The sequence below is a fragment of the Corvus kubaryi genome, unplaced genomic scaffold (genome assembly GCF_017639235.1).
Source record: "Corvus kubaryi isolate FWS band 111438036 unplaced genomic scaffold, C.kubaryi_AGA036_p1.0 65283, whole genome shotgun sequence".
NCBI classification, from domain to species: domain Eukaryota; kingdom Metazoa; phylum Chordata; class Aves; order Passeriformes; family Corvidae; genus Corvus; species Corvus kubaryi.
In genome coordinates this window covers 3,170-22,946 of record NW_024581890.1, presented here as the reverse complement: position 1 = coordinate 22,946, position 19,777 = coordinate 3,170, and the positions used below count along the sequence as shown (strand labels likewise).

Genomic DNA, 19,777 nt, shown 5'->3' with positions numbered 1-19,777 from the left:
GGCTGAGGCTCCGCCGCTCCTGACACCCCGCCCGGTGATTGGCCGTGGCGGCGCGCGGCCCGGTTTGAACCGCGGCCGTTGTGGCGCCGCCATTGGCACGGGCAGCGGCGGTTCCAGGTCAGTCCCGCGGCCGCCCCGCGACACCGGGCAGGGCCAGGCCGGGCCCGCTCCAGCCCCGCTCCCGCCCCGGGGCTCCCGCTCCATCCCCGAGCCCCGGCAGGGCCGCTCCACCCCCTCTCCACCCCACCCCCGGGCAGGGCCGCTGGGGGTCCCCGCTCCGTCCCCGCTCCCCCGGCGGAGCCGCCGCCCCGTGTCCCGGCCCGCCTCACGGCGCTCGTGTCCCGCAGGCCGGCGATGGTGCGGGAGGACGACAAGGGCATCCCGGTGCGCGTGGCGCTGCGGTGCCGGCCGCTGGTGCCCAAGGAGACCAGCGAGGGCTGCCAGATGTGCCTGTCCTTCGTGCCCGGGGAGCCGCAGGTGAGAGGCTCGGGGGGCTCCCCGGGGATCCCGCAGCCCGGGCGCGGTTACCAGCGCTGCCCCGTCCCTCTCCTCCGCAGGTCGTGGTGGGCAATGACAAGGCCTTCACCTACGACTACGTGTTCGACCCGTCCGTGGAGCAGGAGGAGGTTTTCAACACAGCGGTGTCGCCTCTGGTCCGAGGCATCTTCAAAGGTTTGTCCCAGATCTTGCCCGTTCGGAACCTGCTCTGCTCCACAAAACGAGTGGGGTGTGCTCTCTGAGCCCTCTGGTTCCCGAGGCTGCCTGTGTAAGGCAGTTTCCATGGAATACCAGAATAATTTGGATTGGAAGAGACCTTAACGATCAACCAGTGCCACCCCTGCCATGGGCAGGGACACCTTCCCCTATCCCAGGTTGCTCCAAGCCCTGTCCAGCCTGGCCTTGGACACTGCCAGGGATCCAGGGGCAGCCACAGCTTCTCTGGGCACCCTGTGCCAGGGCCTCAACACCCTCATAGGGAGGAATTCCTTCCTAATTTTCCTCTGGCAGTGGGAAGCCATTCCCCCTTGCTGTGTCACTCCAGGCCCTTATAAAAAGCCCTTGTCCCTCTTTAAGAATAACACAATGAATTGATAAACATCCTGTCTGGGGATGCTGCAGTGGTGCTGGGGTGGCAGAGAACTTGTGCTGTGTTTCCATTTAGCTCTAATAAAGCAACATCCAGCCTTAAAAAAAGAACTGGAATAATCATTTTATCTGTGCTTTACAGAGTTTTCATTGCCTTTTTTTCCCCGTCTGAGTTCCTGACTGTGATCTGTACTTAAGCTGATGTAAACTGAGAATTTTCTGGAAGGGTGGTTTTCAAAAATGCAGCTTTCTGTCCTCACATGACTCACTTAGGTGCCCTTTGTTCCCCCAGGATACAATGCCACTGTCTTGGCCTACGGACAGACAGGATCTGGGAAAACCTACTCCATGGGAGGCACCTACACAGCCAACCAGGAACATGAGCCCAGCGTGGGGGTCATCCCCAGGGTCATCAAGCTGCTCTTTGAGGAGAAACAGCATAGGCAGGATTGGGACTTCGTCCTCAAAGTTTCTTATCTAGAGGTAAAAGTTTGGTTTTTGTCAAGTTATGACTAAAGGGAGCTTTGAGGTCACCTCCTTCAGGTAACAGATACTGATTAAATCAATCTCTAAGAGTCCAGGAGGTTTTGTCAGGAACAGAATTCTGGTCCAAGGCATCTTTCCCTAAAGGGGAAATGAGTAGAATGTGATGCCAAATTAGCCCTAATTTCAGCATAACTGCACCTTTCTTTGGCTGGTAACCCAGAGCTGCTCCTCTGCTGCTTCCAGATCTACAATGAGGACATCCTGGACCTGCTGTGCCCGTCTCGGGAACGTTCCCCGATCAGCATCCGGGAGGATCCCAAGGAAGGCATCAAGGTCTGCCCTGCTGGCTGTGGGAGCAGGAGGGGGTGGCAGGGCTGGGGACTGAAGGGGTTTAGGTGTCATTTTCTGTCATCCCTAAAGCAGTGGGATGGGGCTCATCCATGTGTTGGGAGCAGCGCAGAGGGATCCGAGGGGATGGATTCTCAGGGAAAGCACAGCTTGCCAAGGAGCACATCCAGTCCTTCCTGCTTATCCTCTCTGTGGTTTGTGTCCCTGGGAGCTGCCTCTCCATCCCTTTATCCACACAAATCCTCACCCCATCTGCCAGTTTCCCCCTTCTTGTGACTGGCACAGCTCCCAACTTGGCCTGGGATATCCATGGATTTGTCTCTGGAGCAGGCAGAGGAACTTGGGGGGTGTTTAGGAGTAGGTGCTGTGATTCCACGTTCCCAAAGTGAAATTCAGAAGCAGTTTTCCCTGGGAGTCTCCATTCCAGGCCCCTGGCTGGAGGTGACACACATTCCTGGGGATGGGCTGGCACAGCCTGAGGCCGAGGGAGGTTTTTCTGATCCCAGGTGGGACAAAGAGGAAGCAGAGGATGAGCAATGTTTCCTTCCTGGCTACAGATTGTGGGGCTGACAGAAAGAAGTGTCACTTGTGCCCAAGAGACCGTGTCCTGCCTGGAGCAGGGGAACAACTCCAGAACTGTGGGATCCACGGCCATGAATTCCCAGTCCTCCAGGTCCCATGCCATCTTCACCATCTGCATTGATCAGAAGAAGAAAAATGACAAGTGAGTGTCATGGTGCAGCTGGTAAGAGGGACTTTCCCAAAATCTCCTCATCGCGGTCCTGAGCTGCACTTCTCAGGGCAGTTCCATTTTTGGCTCTCTGAATTTTCAGCTCCTGGGCTGCTCCTTTTCCAACTGGGAGTTTACCTGGGAGAATAAAACAGTTTCTTTCTGCCCTAGAAATTGCAGTTTTCACTGCAAGCTACACCTGGTGGATCTTGCTGGCTCTGAGAGACAAAAGAAAACCAAGGCTGAGGGAGACAGACTCAAAGAAGGTCTGTGGGCTGGCACTGGGGGAGTTTGGGTGTCTTCTCACTTGGGAGTTAATAAAAGAGCAAAGTGCTTCTTTAACCCTTTAATCTGCCTTTTTAACCTTGCTGAAGTTTTAATAAGAGCAGGAAATGAGGAGTTTGGAGCTGTTGAGGTAGCTGTGCTCACTTTGAGCTTTGTCTGCAGGAATCAACATCAACAGAGGCCTCCTGTGCCTGGGGAATGTCATCAGTGCTCTGGGAGAAGAGAATAAAAAGGGGGGGTTTGTCCCCTACAGAGACTCCAAGCTGACCAGGCTGCTGCAAGGTGAGAGAAGATGATGACAAAGCCTAAATTTACAGGTGCTTTTTAAATAACAAAGCAGGAGAAAACCCCACAGCTCAGAGCTGCTGCTGCAAAGGGATTCATTTATTTAATTCCTCACTGAAGCCAGAGCTTTCCTGGACTCTTATTTGAGGTTGCAAATGCAGTGAGATGGGCTCAAAAGGAGTCCTGCTCTCCTGCACTTTGTGTGACAGGAGGAAACAAGACAAATCCAGGGCATATTTTTGGTGGGGAGAAGGAGGAGGAGAAGTCTGGGAGCAGAGATCTATTATTGTACCTTAATTATAGCAACTCCCTGGGTGGTGCCACAGCCAGAATGCAGCTCCAGCTGTCTGTGCCTTCCCTGGGATTTGTTTCCTTGGTCTGAATATCTGGTCTTTATTTTTCAGTAGCTGGGATTTGTCTTCTAATGCATTTTATTGAAATTACCCTTTAATTTGGGCACAGCTTTGGTAATGAAATCACTGGGTTTTTTATGGTAATTACATCATTTGGTGCAAAAGCTCTTCAGTATCTTCCATGTCTGAAAGTACCTCATTAAAAACCTGGATTGGGCTGGATGTGGGGGGTGGGTTGGGCTGGATGTGTGTTTTTCTGGTCAGTAGCTTTAAGGAGCCAATTTGTGTAAAACCAAAGGATGAAGTTCATGCAGCTTTGTGATCTCTTCTTAGCCAATAATTCCTTAAGTTGGAGAAAATTCTGGATATTCGTGGAGGTCTTGTTACTGGAGGGGAGAAGGGAGGGGCAAGCCTAAAAGAACCAGGACAGCAATGGCAGAAGGAAATTATTAGGGCAACAGCTGGGGCTTCTGGGGTGAAATCTATGGTTTCAAAGCCCAACTTTGGCTTTTAAAAACCCCCTTAAGTACAGAACTGACTGAGCAGAGGAGAAAGTAATGAGTGGCACCAAAGTCCAGCTGTTTAATCTGCATTTTGGGGGTTGGAATCCTTGAATGATGACACTTCACTGTCGTTGTTGCTCTGTGGCAGCTTTGATGCTGTTTCTCTTCGTCCCCAGACTCCCTGGGTGGGAACAGCCACACGCTGATGATTGCCTGTGTGAGCCCAGCAGACTCCAACCTGGAGGAGACCCTGAACACTCTGCGTTACGCTGACAGGGCCAGGAAGATCAAAAACAAACCCATTGTCAACGTGGACCCCCAGGCAGCTGAGCTGCACCAGCTGAAACAGCAGGTACTGGGGGATCCCTCTGGTTCTGAGCTCAGCAAACATCCAGGGAAGGCACAACCTCCTCAAGTATGCAAAATATCCCTAATGTGCATTGCTCTGTCTCTGGAGGTGGCTGGGAGGGGAATATATGGATATTTCTTGGAATTTTGCAGCAGTTGCTGTGGTTTAAATTTCCCTTCCACCCAACAAATCATTGCTTGGTGGGCTACAGGCAGAATTCGAAATACAGAGATGGTTTGGTGCCCTCCTGGCATCTCCTGCCTGCACCCAGCAGTGGGAAGGGGAAGAGTTTTCCTTGGGGTGATCCCAGAGGGAAGAGAAGAACCTTTTATTTGAGGAGTAAATCACTTGGAATACTGTAACAACACCACTCCTTTCCACAGGCAGTGGTAAAGTGGGAATTACAGAGCAGGTGAGTCAGGAAGACCCATCATCCATGGAGTTGCTACATTTACAAGCAATAACTCTTTGTCTCTGTAGGTCCAGCAGCTGCAGGTGCTGCTGCTCCAGGCCCACGGAGGGACCCTCCCTGTGTCTCTCAAGTAAGATTTGTTATTTCATGTCCCATGGATCTGTGCTTATCCCATTCCAGAGGAGCCTCTGGATCACCTTAGCTCTGGGCAGTGCTGTGGAGTGAGGGGAGAATAAATTGATTGCTTTTTTTCCCCCCTCTTTTTTCATCCTTACTGGAATTCCCTGGGATATTTAATTTTGTAGCAAACACCTCAAGATTGCAAAAATCTGTTGGAGGAAGTAAAAGAGGAACCAGGAACCACCTCCTGAATAAATACTTCTCTGTGTAAATAAATACCCATCCATCCCTCTTTTCCTCACCCCTGTACCCCTGAAGGTGGGACAGCTCCACCTCCGTTATCCTTAAAAGCACAAAATCTGGGACAGAGTTGGATTGTGCAGCTGTTGTGTTCTGGGGATGTTTCAAAACCACGTGCATGGAGTTCACAACCTCTGTTTGGAGGTTCTTCCTGCACTCTGGAAGTGTCCAAGGCTTGGACAGGACTTGGAGCAGCCTGGTCTGTGGAAGGTGTCCCTGCCTATGGCGGGGGTGGGACTGGATGGGCTTTGAGATCCTTCCCACTCAAACCCCATTCTGGGCTAGTTATTGTAAATTATTTAGGGGATAATCATTGTTTTGGAGGTGACTTCAGTGCTGTCACAAAGCCCTGGCCAGGCCATGCTCACACCCAAACTGCGCCTCGCTGTTGCAGTGGCCTGGCCCCCTCGGAGAGCCTCCAGTCCCTGATGGAGAAGAACCAATCCCTGCAGGAGGAGAACCAGAAACTGAGCCAGGGGCTGAGTGAGGCTGCTGGGCAAACAGCACAGATGCTGGAGAGGATCATCCTGGTAAGTTCAGCTGTCCCAGGAGAGCTCTGAATTGCTGGGAATGAATCAACAGCAGCTCCTGTCCCTGTGGTGCATTGGGAATCTCTCTTTAATGTTCCTTTCACATTGATTCCAAGTCAGTCAGAACCAAGAGCCTTCCAGAGTCTGTTGGCCTTTAGATCTGTGACTTCAGTGGGGAAAGGGAGACCTGAATCTTTCAGTTTTTAACATTTTAAATATTTTATTTTAATATTTTAAATCGTGTTTGCACACCTGTGCTCTCCCTTCCCCACCGTGCTTTTTTTTCCTACTGCCTGCAGTGTCCATCCCTGAAAAAATGCTGCTAAATCCCAACTGGTGGCTCTGACCATGAAAGATCTTTCAGTGCATTGATTTTCACACTGCAAATCTTCTGGTGCAAATTAATCAGCTGAGTCCTGGCTTCTTCTACAATTCATTATAATTCTGATTTCTCCTAGACAGAGCAAGAGAATGAGAAGATGAATGCCAAGCTAGAGCAGCTCCAGCACCATGCTGTGTGAGTGTCCCCACACCCTTCTCCTGCAAAAACATCCTTGGGAATTTGATGGTTTTAGTGGGATAAACTGGATCAAATCTGCTGGGGTTTGTTCAGCCAGAATTAATTCAGAGGTTGGGTGGGGGAAGTTGTTCCTCCCTGGCATGTGTGACACAAACTGACGCAAACATGCCATGGACTTGTTCCCACATTTCCAGGTGCAAGTTGGATCTGCAGAAGCTGGTGGAGACTGTGGAGGATGAGGAGTTGAAGGAAAACGTGGAGGTGATCCGGAACCTGCAGCAGGTGCTGGCTGAGCTGCAGGTAAGGCTGAGCCCAGGGAAGGGGTAGTTGTGCCAAGTTACTCAGGAAATCTGGGATTCCACTCCAACAGCTTCCCTCAAGGAGCCCAGGAATTAAAAGTATGAAGTGACTCTTGAGATCCACTTCAAAACTGTCCTGTTGTGCTTTAGTGCTGCAGAAAGGCCACTTGTGCTGCTCCTGGCTGGGGGGGGAAAGGAGGAGTCTCCATGAAAAAACCTGATATTGGAGATCAGAATGGATTTACAATCCCTAAATTGGATGGAGTGTTGTAAACTTGGTGATTTTTATGGACAACATAAATTGCAGGGACCTGAAATTGTTAAATAGAAGCTTCCAGGCTTTGTCTAATGGAGGAATTTCAGCTCTCCTTCACTGGACATTCCTCTGTCCTCTCCTGTGAGGAGGTAGCTCCCAGTGCTGGAGTTCAGGGAAGATTTCAAGGAATGGCTTTTCCAACCAGACAAGGAGGAGTTTCCTCCCTCTCCTCCAGGAGGAGGACAATGGTCTCCTCTTTCCAGAGAGGTTCTGGCCGGAGGAGAATCACGTTGTGCTTTGCCATGATGTGCCAACAGTCTGTTATTTCCTTCCTTTTACTTCATATTTCCATTTTCACCCAAATTTTCTTCTCTCTGTCCAACAGAGTGAAAACGCTGCGACCACAGAAGCTGCTGCAGAGCTGCCAAACTCTGAACAGGATTCTGCAGGTGTAAGTGGGGGCTCAGCAGTGCACACCTCACTGGGGCACGGTTTTATCTCCTCCTCACTTTTATCTGCTCCCTGCTGCTAATTTTCTAGCCCAAATGCTTGATAAATCATCACTCCTGTCTGTGCTGTTTTAAACTCGATGTGTTCAAGGTCAGGAACCTGTTCTCGTTTCTGAATATTTAGGTTTTTTACATAAAAATGCATTTGAAGTGCTCTGTAGAAACAGAGATGATGTTATTGAAGAGCTCTGCATTGGCCTCTCCTCATGGCTGTGTCTCCTGCAGGAAGCAGAAGTGGGCCAGGAATCCAAGAGAGCCTCCAACGACTTCAGCACCCAGCACGCCCTGCGCCAGGCACAGCTCTCCAGGGAGCTGCTGGAGCTCAACAAAGCCCTGACTCTGAAAGAGGCCCTGGCCAAAAAAATGTCTCAAAATGACACTCAGCTGGGGCCCATTCAGTCCCAGTACCAGGTAAAGCTGAAATCCTCCTTGTTCAGTTTGTTTTCCCCAGTTCACGCTGGGGAGGGAAGGGAGGAGATCTGTCCTAAGGAACCTGTTCTGATTTGGGTCTATTTATTCCTTAAACTGGATCCCTGCTCCCTTGGGCAGTTTTCCCTGCTGTGCTGGGATCTCCCATCTCTGAAAGGATTCAGTCAGGATGTGGCCACAGTGACTCTGGGCACACCAAAGCTCCAGAGGGTGCTGGACCAGCCCCTGTGACCCTCACACAGCTCTTAGATAAGGTGTGCCTGCTGCAGAGGAATGGGGTTTTTAAAGCCTTCTCTGTCTTAAAGTTTTGCCTCAGGGTGTCTTTTCAAGGTTTTTATTTAGAGATTTATTCCTCTTGTCCTTTCTAGACCAATATCAAGGATCTGGAGCTGGAGGTCAGCAATTTGCAGAAGGAGAAGGAGGAACTGGTCCTTGCTCTGCACATGGCAAAGAAGGACATCAACCAGGCCAAGTAAGAGGGCTCTGCCTGCAGCTCTGGGGGGTGTTAATGTGTCAGAAAATCCAATGTCTTGCACTTCCATGATCAGTGAAAGCTCTTTTGATGTAAAAGTGTCCCTTTAACGTGCCAGGAGCTGCAGAGAAGCCTCCTGTGGGCTTTCAGCAGCAGCAAAGGGGACAGAGGTGACATTTTTCATGGGGTGTCTCTGAAGCTGGAGAGGATTTGTTGTGGTTTCTCTCCAGGCTGAGCGAACGGCGCCGGAAAAGGCTCCAGGAGCTGGAAGCACAAATCAATGAGCTCAAGAAGAAGCTGAATGAGCAATCCAAGCTCCTGAAGCTGAAGGAATCCACGGAGCGCACGGTGTCCAAACTGAACCAGGAGATCAGGGTAACCAACAGGCACCTCTGACTTGAGCCTCTGCAGACAAAGCAGCTCCCAGGCAGGAGTCCCAGAAATCCCAAACAGGAATCCCAGACAGGAATCCACTTTCTGTTTAGTCAGACTGAAAACAGCAGTTTTTGGCAAGATTCATTTGGCTACATGACCACAATAGGCAGGTGGCTACTGAGATTTGGGAGGAAAAGAAGTCCAAAGTATCTTCTGGCACTTCTGATTTCTTGCCTCAGTCAAATCATTTGACTCCACTTTGATTTCCCTAAATTGTGCCTATGTTGGTCTTCCCTTTATGCCTAAAAAAATCCCTGTTTTTTAGTACTTTGAGAGTGTCCTGTGTTGGGAGCACTCTTAAGATTTCCTACCTGCCACTCCCCACACCTGACAGGGATGGGGGGAATGGAGGTTGGAGCTCCTCAGAATGTAAATCCTGGATAATTCTTCCAGCCACTGGTGTTTTTCAGGAAATGAAGCAGCAAAGGGTGCAGCTGATGCGTCAGATGAAAGAAGACACTGAGAAATTCAGGCAGTGGAAGCAGCAGAAGGACAAGGAAGTGATCCAGCTGAAGGAAAAGGTGAGCAAACAAGCCCCTCCTGCTGTTCCTCCCTCCAAAGGGGTGCTGTGAGGTTGTTTAACTGGGAAGCATCAGTTAAAGCACTGGAAAAGTGCTGGGAATGCTTTGAAGAGGAGCTTGGCTCATGTGGCTGCCACCTTTCACCACCTGAACTTGTTCATGGCTGGAGATCTTCAAGCTCACCACAGCTGTGAATCAGCTCTAAGGCAGAAGGCAAAAATAGTCAATATTTGAAGGATTTAAAGCTGTAGGGTTTGGCCCCAGCATGGGAGGTTTTTAAACTTCCAAAGGAACGTTGGACCTGCAGGTTGATGAAATCCAGCTGCTTGTGGTGGCTGAGTGCAAAGGGCAGCAAACACCTGGAGTTCGGTGTCACAGCAGTTCCTGCCCCTCAGTGCCTCACGATGCTGGGGCTGGAACCCTGGGGCTGCAGCCTTTCCTTTGTCATGGAAAATGGGACTTTTCCAGCTGTTTTTCCTTGCAGGACCGAAAGAGGCAATATGAGCTCCTCAAGCTGGAGAGGGATTTCCAGAAACAGGCCAATGTCCTCCGGCGCAAAACAGAGGAGGTGAGGAGCCAACATCTCCTGGAAATTCCCAACCAATCCCTAAAGTCTGCCAGGTGGGGCTGGAGGATGGAACAGGATACACAGAAACCTCTTAAAGGAATTTAGAAGCTGGAAAGAAAAGCTTTTCTCTCTGTGGAGAAATCCCTATTTCTGCATTGTAGCCTTTGAGGCATCCCAGTTAAATTTGCTCCTTAGAGGCCAAATACCTCTGGGTACCAGATGACTCTGAGTCCCAGGCTTCTGTGGCAAATCCATGTGGATGCCCAGGGTAGGACGTGGGAAATGAGTTTGGGTGGTGGATCTACAAGGTTGCAGCTCCAAATCCTTTCAGGGTGGCTTTGTAAAAGAAACGCATCTTTCACCCCTCATTTTGGGCGTTTTCTTCTACCTTCAGGCCTAGAAGCATCTTCTCTGTAAAGGAGGAATGGCAGCAAAGGAAATAAATCAAGGAGAGGAGTCCTTGAGTTAGAGGATAAATTGAGATTTATTAACCTTGTGCTGTCACTGTCCCAGTGTTTGCCCTGGGCTGGGAATCCCTCCTGTTTCCAGCTGTTGCAGATGATTTGCAGTCCCTGTTCAGCTCTTTGTGGCATCTCTTCCAGGCAGCAGCTGCCAACAAACGCCTCAAGGATGCCCTGCAGAAACAGAAGGAGGCGGCAGATAAACGGAAGGAGACCCAAAATCGGGGCATGGAAGGAATTGCTGCACGAGTCAAAGTGGGTGGCAGTGTTTTTGCATCCCAGCACTGGGCAAACTGGGATTTGGGGTGGGTGCTGCTGGCCTTGGTGGCTGGAGCACAGCAGGAGGAACAGGGAATTGCATTGGGATTATTCAGTTTCTCTGAAATGCCTTCACGGAGAAGGATTCAGACCTGGAGCTGAGATCAGCCGCTGGGTTTTGGGGGTTATTTTTCCAGAGCTGGCTTGCAAATGAAGTCGAGGTTCTTGTCAGCACTGAAGAGGCTCGAAGACACCTGGCAGACCTGCTGGAGGACAGGAAAATCCTGGCAAAGGAGCTCCTTCAGCTGAAAGAGAAGAAGGAGGCTGGAGAAAACCCCCCTCCAAAGCTCCGGGTAAGAGGGAAACTCTCCTTTTCCCACCCCACACCTCTGGCTGTTCAGCAATATTGGGTTCGTTATTCTCACTCCTACTTGACTTGTTCCCTTAGGAGATAGGGATGGAGCCCATCCTTGGCTGCCCTTGTGGGAGAAAGGGTTAATGTTCTTGTGCTCTGACATGTCAGGGACAAGAGGTGCTGAAGGAACTTGTTGCTTAATGGAATTACAGAAAATTTTGTCCCTGAAAGGGCAGTCAGGCTTTGGAGCAGCTGTCCAGGGAAGTGGTGCAATCAGCACCCCTGGAAGTGTCCAAAAAACATCTGGGTGTGGCACCTGGGGACGTGGGTGACCTGTCAGTGTTGGGGCAATGGTTGTTCTCGACACTCTTGGGGAGCTTTTCCACCCTCAAGGACTGTGAGGGACATGAGTGGGTCACACCCCTTAGCGAAGGCTTTTGGGAGGGAGCAGTGGAATTGCAGCTGTGGGGAGATGCCTGGAGGCTTTTCCAGCTGGAATGCCTGTAACTGTGGGATTTCCTCCCCTGCTCCTGCCCCGTACCCGTGCTGTGACCCCACAGAGGCGCACGTACTGCCTGGCCGACCTGCAGGCCCCGGACACGGATCTCTCCATCTCCAAGCAGATCGAGAGCCTGCAAACGGAGATGGAGCTCAGGTAAGGCACTGCCACACAGCCCATCCACACAGCCTTGCCTCTGGCTCTCCCCTCCTTTCCATCCCAACTCCCTGGGAGATGGAAGAGGATGAAAAACACGCAGGCTGATGCTGGAAATGATGAGGGGAAGGTGTGGGTTTTCCTGGCTGGAATTTTTCCAAAATGTGGGGAAAATACTCAGTCACTTAGACTGGGGTTCTTGAGCTGTTGGTGAGCACTTCTGGGGGAAAAACCTCCACTTTTATTTGGGAATGTGAAGTGGAGGCAAAACTCCCCAGGGGAGCAATGCAGGCTCCAGGTGCTCTACTGAGCAGCAAAAATCTCAATTTAAACTATTTTATTTAATATTCTGGGAACAGTAACACTAGCCCAGACACCAGCCCTGGTTTTCTCCTGTGTTGTAACTCCAAATCCATGGATTCTTCCCCAGGAGTGCCCAGATAGCAGACCTGCAGCAGAAACTCCTGGATGCAGACAATGGAGATCGGGCCAAGCAGCGCTGGGATAGCATTGCCACCATCCTGGAGGCCAAATGTGCTCTGAAGTATCTCTTGGGAGAGGTAAACCTTGGCTTTTCCTCTTTTATCCCTAAAAGCAAAGGCTCTAAGTCTGCTTAGCCACAAATGAAAGGAAGGAACCAAAGGAATTTGAGTGGAGCTCTCCTGTAGTGGATGAGGTTTATTCCCCTCACAAGTTTGGATTAAAATGTTATTTACTGGGGAGAGAAATGTGAAAAACAGGGAAGGGGGAAGTGGAATAGATGAGGGTCTGGAGACAGCAGCTAAAGCTGAGCTTATGGGTGACTTACATGGGAATGGGCAAATGGGAAAAGACAAATTTCAGAAGTGGAAGAAAAGAGAAAAATACTAAAAATTCTTCCTGAACAAGCAGGGAAATGAGAGCAGTGCTGGCTGAGGTCAGGGGAGCAGTGGAATTGGTGTTGAGCTGGGAAAAACTTGCACAAGACTGGTGATGGGGAAGAGTAGGAAGTGGGGTGTGGTGGGATCAGGGAAAGAGCAACTAAGGACAGAATTACCTGTTGCTCCCTGGTGCTTGGAAATCAAAGGAAAAGGGTGAAAAGAAAAACACTTTGTGTGCTGCAGGAAAGGGAGGTGAATTCAGAGCTGTGAACAACACCCTCAGCTCCCTGGTTTGCCCTTCCAAAGTGTCTGGCTCTGAATCTCCCTGCCCTCCTTGGTGCTGAGGGCTGGTCCAGCTCCTGGGGTGGCTGGAAGTTACAGGGAGGCTTCCCCTCCATACTGCAGCACCTGTGCCAGCAGGGAATCCCTGTCCCAAGCCATCCCTTGCTCTTGTTTTCCAGCTGGTCTCCTCCAAGGTGCAGGAGAGCAAACTGCAGAGCAGCCTGGAGCAGAGCCAGGCCAGCTGTTCTGACGTGCAGAAGATGCTGATGGAAGAGAGAAACCACACAGCAGAGCTGGAGACAGCCTTCCAAAATCAGATTTTGGTGCAGGAACAGCAACACCAGGAAAAGGTGAATCACAGCTCATGGAAATCTTGGAGTCTGGGACTGATCTCCAGGTCTGCTCAGGGAGAAAGGCAAAGGGGATGTGCTGAAAGGAAGCTGGTGCTGAATATCAAGTCAAATTTTGCTGGATTTTTGCAGATGGTCCATTAAAAGTCAAAGAAATCCCTGTATTTATCCTGTGCAAATTGGTTTACTCAGTAACGTTCCTCCCACTTTAAGTGAGGATGTTACAAGATCACTTTTCAAGTAGGTCGGGGGGAATTGTGCTGGAAGTGGCAGGAAGTTCCCCTGAGCCTGGACTTTGATGCCAAGTGTTTCTTTCAGGAATTCACTCCTGTTTATTCCAACTTGCTTGTAGGTTCTGTACCTGCTCAGCCAATTCCAGCAGAAAGAAGCAGCAGATAAGAGATTGGAAGATTCCCTGAATGAGCGGGAGAAACAACTGCAGGAGCGACTCCAGTTCCAGGTGCAGTGGCTGGGTGTGGCTGGGATCCTTTGGGATACCTGGAATAGGAGCAGGATTGTGTATTCCCTTTGCAGAAGCCTGCATGGGGTGGTTGCTGTGCAGGCTGGAATAGCCCTGGGGGATTTTCTCTTATTTCTCTCCAAGGAAATAAATTTCCTCTTGACCTACAAACAGGAGGAAGAGCTGGAGAAAATGAAGGAGATGTGTGAGAAGAACCAGGAACTGCTCCGGGAAAATGACACTCTGAAACAGGTAGAGCCTTGTACAGACACCAGAGCCCTCTGGCAGCTGGGTTTGTGGATTTTGCAGAGCTGATTCTTGTCTCTTCTGACAGAAACTGCTGCTCCTCCAAGTTGCCAGTGGCCAGAAGCTCCGGCACATCCAGCAAAGGCCACCTGAGTCTCCAGACTCTTCTTTTGATTATGTTCCACCCAAAGTAAGAGGCTGCACAGTTTGTATTGCACCTGAATTCTTTGCTAGAGTTAATCTTGGCTACTGATAATGTGGTTTTTTTCTTTGTCCCAAGCTGCTTTTGCCAGGCACTTGTTCTGCTCATTGAAGTGGCCCCTTCTGTCCTTTCCAGAAGACCCAAATACCTGCATTAGTTTTTTGATTAACAAACAAACCCCCAAACCTGTTTCCTCATTGTAGTTCTGACTCTGTATCCTCCTTCACAACCCAGGTTGTTTTTCTGTAGCGTTCCCAGTCTTTAAATTGTGGAGCAAGGCATGTGTGTCACAGCAAGGTTTGCTGCTTTGCAAAGAGACAAATCTTAGTGCTGGGAGGAAGAAATGATTTAAAACTCTTTGGACAGGAGTGTGACACTTGTTTTTTGTCACGTGATGTGACAACTACTCAGACTTCCAAGGATTTGTCATCAATAGTTTAAATCGATTGAATTTTCAATCCTGATAATTGGATCTTTTTTTTCCCCCAACCTTCTTGGCTCTGAGGGACTCTGAAAACCTTAATAAAATCAAATAAAACCTTATTAAAATATAAAAATTATTAATAAAATATAACAGTGTGATTTTTTTGGGTGGCCTAACCCCTCGTGCTCCTGTGTTACAGCCCAAGAGCCGCCGGCAGACCACGGCCAAGCCCCGGGCACCCAGCCCCGAGGTGGATGTGGAGGAGCTGCTCTCTGACTCTGGGGAACTGAATGATTCCGACTGGCTTCCTGGGAAAGCAGGCAGAGGAGCAAGGAAAAACCTCATGGGGGTAAGATCCAGCTGCCCTTGGTCCAGTGTCTGCTGGGGAATCACTTGCTGTGTCCAAGGATTGGGTATGGAGTGGGGAGATGTGGTGTCTCCACTGCTCCGAGTGGCAGAAATGGGTTATTTGGGTGCCTTAGGATATTTGTGACCTTCCCACAGACACAGCAAAGGTCAGCAGTCAGCAACACCTTCCTGGACAGGTTTTCCCTGTCCAAGTCACCCTCTCCCATGAGAGATGTGTTGTGTCCTGCTGCCTGTGCCTGAGCTGGCCTCTGCTTCAGGAACAGCCCTAAGAGCAGCCAGATCCCTGCAGGGAGCCTATTTTAGGGAAAAAACAAACAAAGGGAGGACCTGTTGTGGATCCCTGTTCCCTCTGGGAATCTGCAGCTTCCAGTCCTGACAGAGCCTCAGCTTCCATCTGTCTGTGTCAGTCTGGAGCTTCAGCCTGTGGCTCAGAAAATTCCTGAGGCGTTTGGGGTGGGGACTCCCTCTTTTTGTGGAAGTGTGGCACAGAAACTGGGATCCTTTGAGATCACCTGAAATCAGGCACTGAGTAGCTGGAGGTGCTTATCCTATAGATCCTGAAGATGGATCTGTAGGCGGAAGGATTTTATTCTGGGTATTAGGAAGAGAATTATGCTGGGAGGTAGGACTGGCAGTGAAACACTTCTGGGGCAGCTTGGGGGTGTCCCTGTCCTTGAGATGCCACAGCTGGCGGGAGCTGGAGCATTCCAGGAGCATCCTGGCCACTGGATCCCCCTTCCCTTGCAGTGCTCGTGCAAGGGCCGCTGTGGGAACAGGCAGTGTGGCTGCAGGAAGCAGAAGTTGGGATGCACCGACAGCTGCAGCTGCGCCGCGGCCACGTGCAGGAACAGGGACCACGGCCTGGTGAGTGCTGCTGGCTCTGGGGGTGCCTGAGGGGCTGCAGGGCCTGGACTGGGGCTGGAGCAGAGCTGGATGAAGGGATAATTCCCACACAAGCATAGTTTGTCCAGACAGAGCACGTGCACTTTGCTGAAGCTCTGTGAACATCACTAATTAGTGCCTCTCTGGTAACTGAGGACAATTTTCCACTGCAGGACCAGGCTCTGCCACTGAGCGCAGACATGTGGAGATTCACAGCAGAGATTTTCCTGTTCCCACTTCTCATCCACAAATCTGAGGACAAATAATTTCAATTTTCCTTTTGGACTCAGTAAATTAAACTTTTGGACTCAGTAAATTAAACTGTGTCTTTGGCTTCAGACAACACAAAACCTCGACTCATTCCCGGATTTATTTTTAAGAAGGGAAGAGATGGTTTGGGGAGGGGGCTGTAGCAGCAGGAAGGTCCATGAGAAACTGATGTTCATTGGGGAAGCTGCTCCTAGTGGGAATTCTGCTCTTGGATCTCAGGAATCAAGTGGGGACATCCCACACCGCTTTAATTATTGCCTATGGAGCCCTAGCCTGAGCTGCAGCATCCTGTGGAATACTTCCCAGCCAGAGAGCAGGGGGCTGTGGTGGGAAGGGATGGGATGGATGTTCTACAAGAGCTTCACCCTCTGCTGCCCCTCAGGAAACCACAGCATGCGAGGAGCACAAAAGGGACTCAGAAGGGTCCTTGAAGCTGGAAGACCCCACGGAGGTGAAAGCAGGAGAGAGCTTCTTCCAGCCCGTGTGTGTCACTCCAACCACAAAGGTATTCCCAGGGAGCAGGGACAGCAGAGCTGCTGAATGAGGGATCTTGGAGGGAAATCCCCCCAGAGGAGAAGCTGCTGCTGGAAAACTCTGCACAACTGCAGGCAGCTCGTGTGGAAGGTTTGAGTTTGCTGAATTCCTATGTTTCCACACTGAAATGATGCCACAGGCTTGCCAAGTTTTCCTGCAGCACTTTCAGCGAGGAGAGAGGGGAAGTGAGGGGCAGGGTAAAATCACATCTGTCCGTGTGCAAAGTGACCTTAAGCTGTTGTGCTCTCTGACCTGGCACATCTCATTTTGCCTCAGCTAAACAAATTCCCTTGTCCCATTGGAACTCACCATTCCAACTGCTGTGTCTTCCTGCTGAATCTTGATATTTAGTCCAAAAGTTTGTCTTTTTCTTGACTTGAGTAAAAAATGAAGCAACTCTTGAGGCTGGCCTGGCACTTTGTGTCCTGCTGCCTCTGGTGGGTCACTGCAGCAGTGACTAATGCTGGAGATTGTTCCTTGTTTCCCACAGGTCCTGCAGGACATCACAGACCAGGAGGTGCTCCTGAAGATTCCCAGTGCTGCAGCCTCCCTCCTTGGGAGGGATGAGGAGTCCCAGGAGAACCAGAACCCCTTTGGGAAGAAGAAGAAGAGGATGCTGAGCAGTAACATCAGCTTCTTCTCAGGCTGCACCCCCATCAAGGAGGAGTTTAACTGACCTGGAGCTTTCCCATCCCTTTAGGCCATGTTCCTGGTGACTTTTGAGGGAGTTGGACTCTCTTGCTGGAGCAGCAGCTCCTGCCCCTCAGCAAGGGAGTCAAACCCTGCTTCTTGCTGGTCATGTCTCTGTAAATATTTGTGTGTTGGGGCCAGGGGCAGGGTAAGAATCTTTCCTCTGGAATTCCTGGAGTGAATGGAGGTGATTTTCCCGGTGCTTGTTGCCAGTTCCCTCCCTCCTCCCGAGCTGTGAACGCTGGGTACGGTTTCGCCTGTAATCTTGAACAAACTTTGCCTTTGCACTGGAGCTCTGCTCCTGCTTCTTCTCATGGAGCCTGGAGGAACTTTTCCAGCTGCCCTGGGAGATCCATGGAGCGAGGAGGCCCTGGCTGAAGTCTTAAACCAGCAGCTCTGAACTGGTCAGAGTTCAGTTCAGCTGACCAGTTTCTGACCTCTTTGGCTGCTGGACTGTCCTTATTCTATGAACTTAGACACCTAACCTATGTGAATAATGCAGGAATTTTAACTCTGGTTTGTAGTTTTAATAAAGGAATTACTAAAGAAACCTGGCTTGGAGTTGGAATTATTGTGCACAACAACCCCCAGCCCCCCTGGGCTCTCTGCACTTAAACTTGGTCTCAAAACCAGTCCAGGAGTTGCTGCCACTGGGCCCTGCTCAGGTCTTTCTGTCCACACACCCCAAACACGGTCCTGCTGCTTTTCCTTGCCCTGAGCCCTAAGTTTTGAGTCTCAGCAGAAAGAAAAGGTGATAAATATAACTTATTTTTAATTTCTTTCTCCTTCATGGGCAAGGGTGGTGATACAGCTGTGCCCTGGGGCATGCACAGGGATGTGGGATTTGGGCTGTAGTTCCCTGAGCTGAGAACTGTCTTTATTTACCTGTTGGATGAGGCCTTGGCCACCTTAGGCAAGTCCAGGATTGTTTGGGTTGGAAGAGGCCTTAGGGCTCATCTGTTCCCGCTCTCTGCCGAGGGCAGAGCCACCTTCCACTATCCCAGGCTGCTCCAAGCCCCCTCCAACCTGGCCTTGGACACTGCCAGGGATCCAGAGGCAGCCACAGCTTCTCTGGGCACCCTGTGCCAGGGCCTCTCTAGTCTCACAGGAAAGAATTCCTTCCCAAAATCCCACTTCACCTTGGATTTCAGTCCTCTCCCTGCTTTCCAAGTGTAAAAAGGCCCCGAGAGCTGTAAAATGTTTCCAAGTGATTTAAACAAGCATGGAAATTCTGAGGGCTTATGCCCTAATAGACAATTGTCCCATCTCAAATCCCATCCTATCCTACAGGCCCTCCTATTCCATCCCACTCTTTAGGCTCAATCCTGTGTCAGGAGTTTTGTGCTGAAGAACAGACAGGGATAAACAGCGGGTGGTGAGGGAAACTTGTCCTGTGGGAGGAGGGAGCATCCCCCGGGAATGGGGAGGGGACAGAGGTGACAGCAGGGCCATTACTTATATAAAAATTATATATTTATATAAAATATATATGTAAGATATCTATAGATAGAAGTATAGCTGTAGATGTGTGTATAAAAGACAACTGTCCCTGATAAACGTGAGGATTGTTGTGCATTATCACTGTGCTTTGTATGCATATTGTGGATTATACAATACCTAGTATAGAATATATAATGTGATATACTGCCTATATTACACAAAATAGATACATTTATGTACTCTGGTCTCTAGAACAGGAGGGGTGTGAGCCTGTGCAGGGGGTGGATATCCAGCTGTACAGAAACCAGACTGGGAGGGTTGGTTCTATATGGAACTTGTAATGATAAATAATGTTCTGGTATGGGAGCACATCCCATACCCACAGCGGTTAGAGAATGGTGTCTGAGGCAATATATAATTATAATATAATATAACAGTATAGTATGTTATAGCATATTATTATATAATATTATATGATATATATTCTATAATGTATATAATATATATTATATAATTATATTATATATATTATATATAATATAGCAGTGATGGGGGCAGCTCTCAACTCTGCTGTGATTGCTCTACAGGAGGTGTTGTTACAGATGGAAATGATTGAGCAGTGCATTAGAGGTGTGGCTGTTTATACACGTAAATATAACATGAGGGGGTATAATATAGTTCTAGTATACAGAATATATATATATATATATATGAACAGTGTATTTGTGAGAACAGGGTCTGTGAGAGCATGGAGGTGGTTAATTAAAACAATCCACATTATTTGGTTTATATGGGCAAACAGTCAGTGCTGCAACTTAAACATTGGTGTGGGAGGGGGTCTGAGAATGTAAACATATGGCCCTATAGAAATCATCAATAGGTGGGTGTATAAGACAAGTGTATAGGAATATTATATATGAAAGATGTTTATATAAAGGCATTATATATTATATGCAAAAGACATTGATATATATTACATCATTATACATTTATATGTATTAGTATATATATTTATATGTATTATATATGTTTATATATTATATATTTGTATCTTTATTATATATTGATATATATTATCTATTGGGATATAAAATATATAATTATATGCTTTACATTATACAGTATATTATTATATAACTGTATATGATGTGCACATAAATACACGTAAAATATAATGTATATGAAGTGTTTCTGTGCATGCACAATTAACTACTGTATATTCTCTATATAATCTATAGTCTAT

General features: G+C 49.2%; 1 protein-coding gene across 1 annotated transcript; it reads left to right on the top strand.

Annotated features, from left to right (window-relative positions):
- The first annotated feature begins 17 nt into the window (after nt 1–17).
- LOC121673220 (chromosome-associated kinesin KIF4) lies at nt 18–17,644 on the top strand. The gene is made up of 31 exons (XM_042046333.1): nt 18–117; nt 348–477; nt 558–672; nt 1,379–1,569; nt 1,816–1,905; nt 2,478–2,644; nt 2,822–2,916; nt 3,098–3,217; nt 4,253–4,428; nt 4,906–4,967; nt 5,652–5,787; nt 6,246–6,304; nt 6,502–6,607; nt 7,248–7,313; nt 7,597–7,782; nt 8,169–8,272; nt 8,503–8,647; nt 9,118–9,228; nt 9,713–9,796; nt 10,399–10,512; nt 10,713–10,868; nt 11,431–11,525; nt 11,956–12,085; nt 12,847–13,017; nt 13,370–13,477; nt 13,652–13,729; nt 13,812–13,913; nt 14,549–14,698; nt 15,466–15,582; nt 16,253–16,375; nt 16,895–17,644. The coding sequence occupies exons 2-31, from the start codon at nt 355–357 to the stop codon at nt 17,078–17,080; spliced, it is 3,666 nt and encodes a 1,221-aa protein (XP_041902267.1). The 5' UTR covers nt 18–117; nt 348–354; the 3' UTR covers nt 17,081–17,644.
- The last annotated feature ends 2,133 nt before the right edge of the window (nt 17,645–19,777 follow it).

Excerpts from the sequence above, each read along its gene's own strand:
- LOC121673220 (XM_042046333.1), top strand. The coding sequence starts at position 355 with ATGGTGCGGGAGGACGACAAGGGCATCCCGGTGCGCGTGGCGCTGCGG. Across the intron at positions 5,788-6,245 it reads TGCTGGAGAGGATCATCCTG|ACAGAGCAAGAGAATGAGAA; the intron begins GTAAGTTCAGCT and ends GATTTCTCCTAG. Across the intron at positions 12,086-12,846 it reads TGAAGTATCTCTTGGGAGAG|CTGGTCTCCTCCAAGGTGCA; the intron begins GTAAACCTTGGC and ends CTTGTTTTCCAG.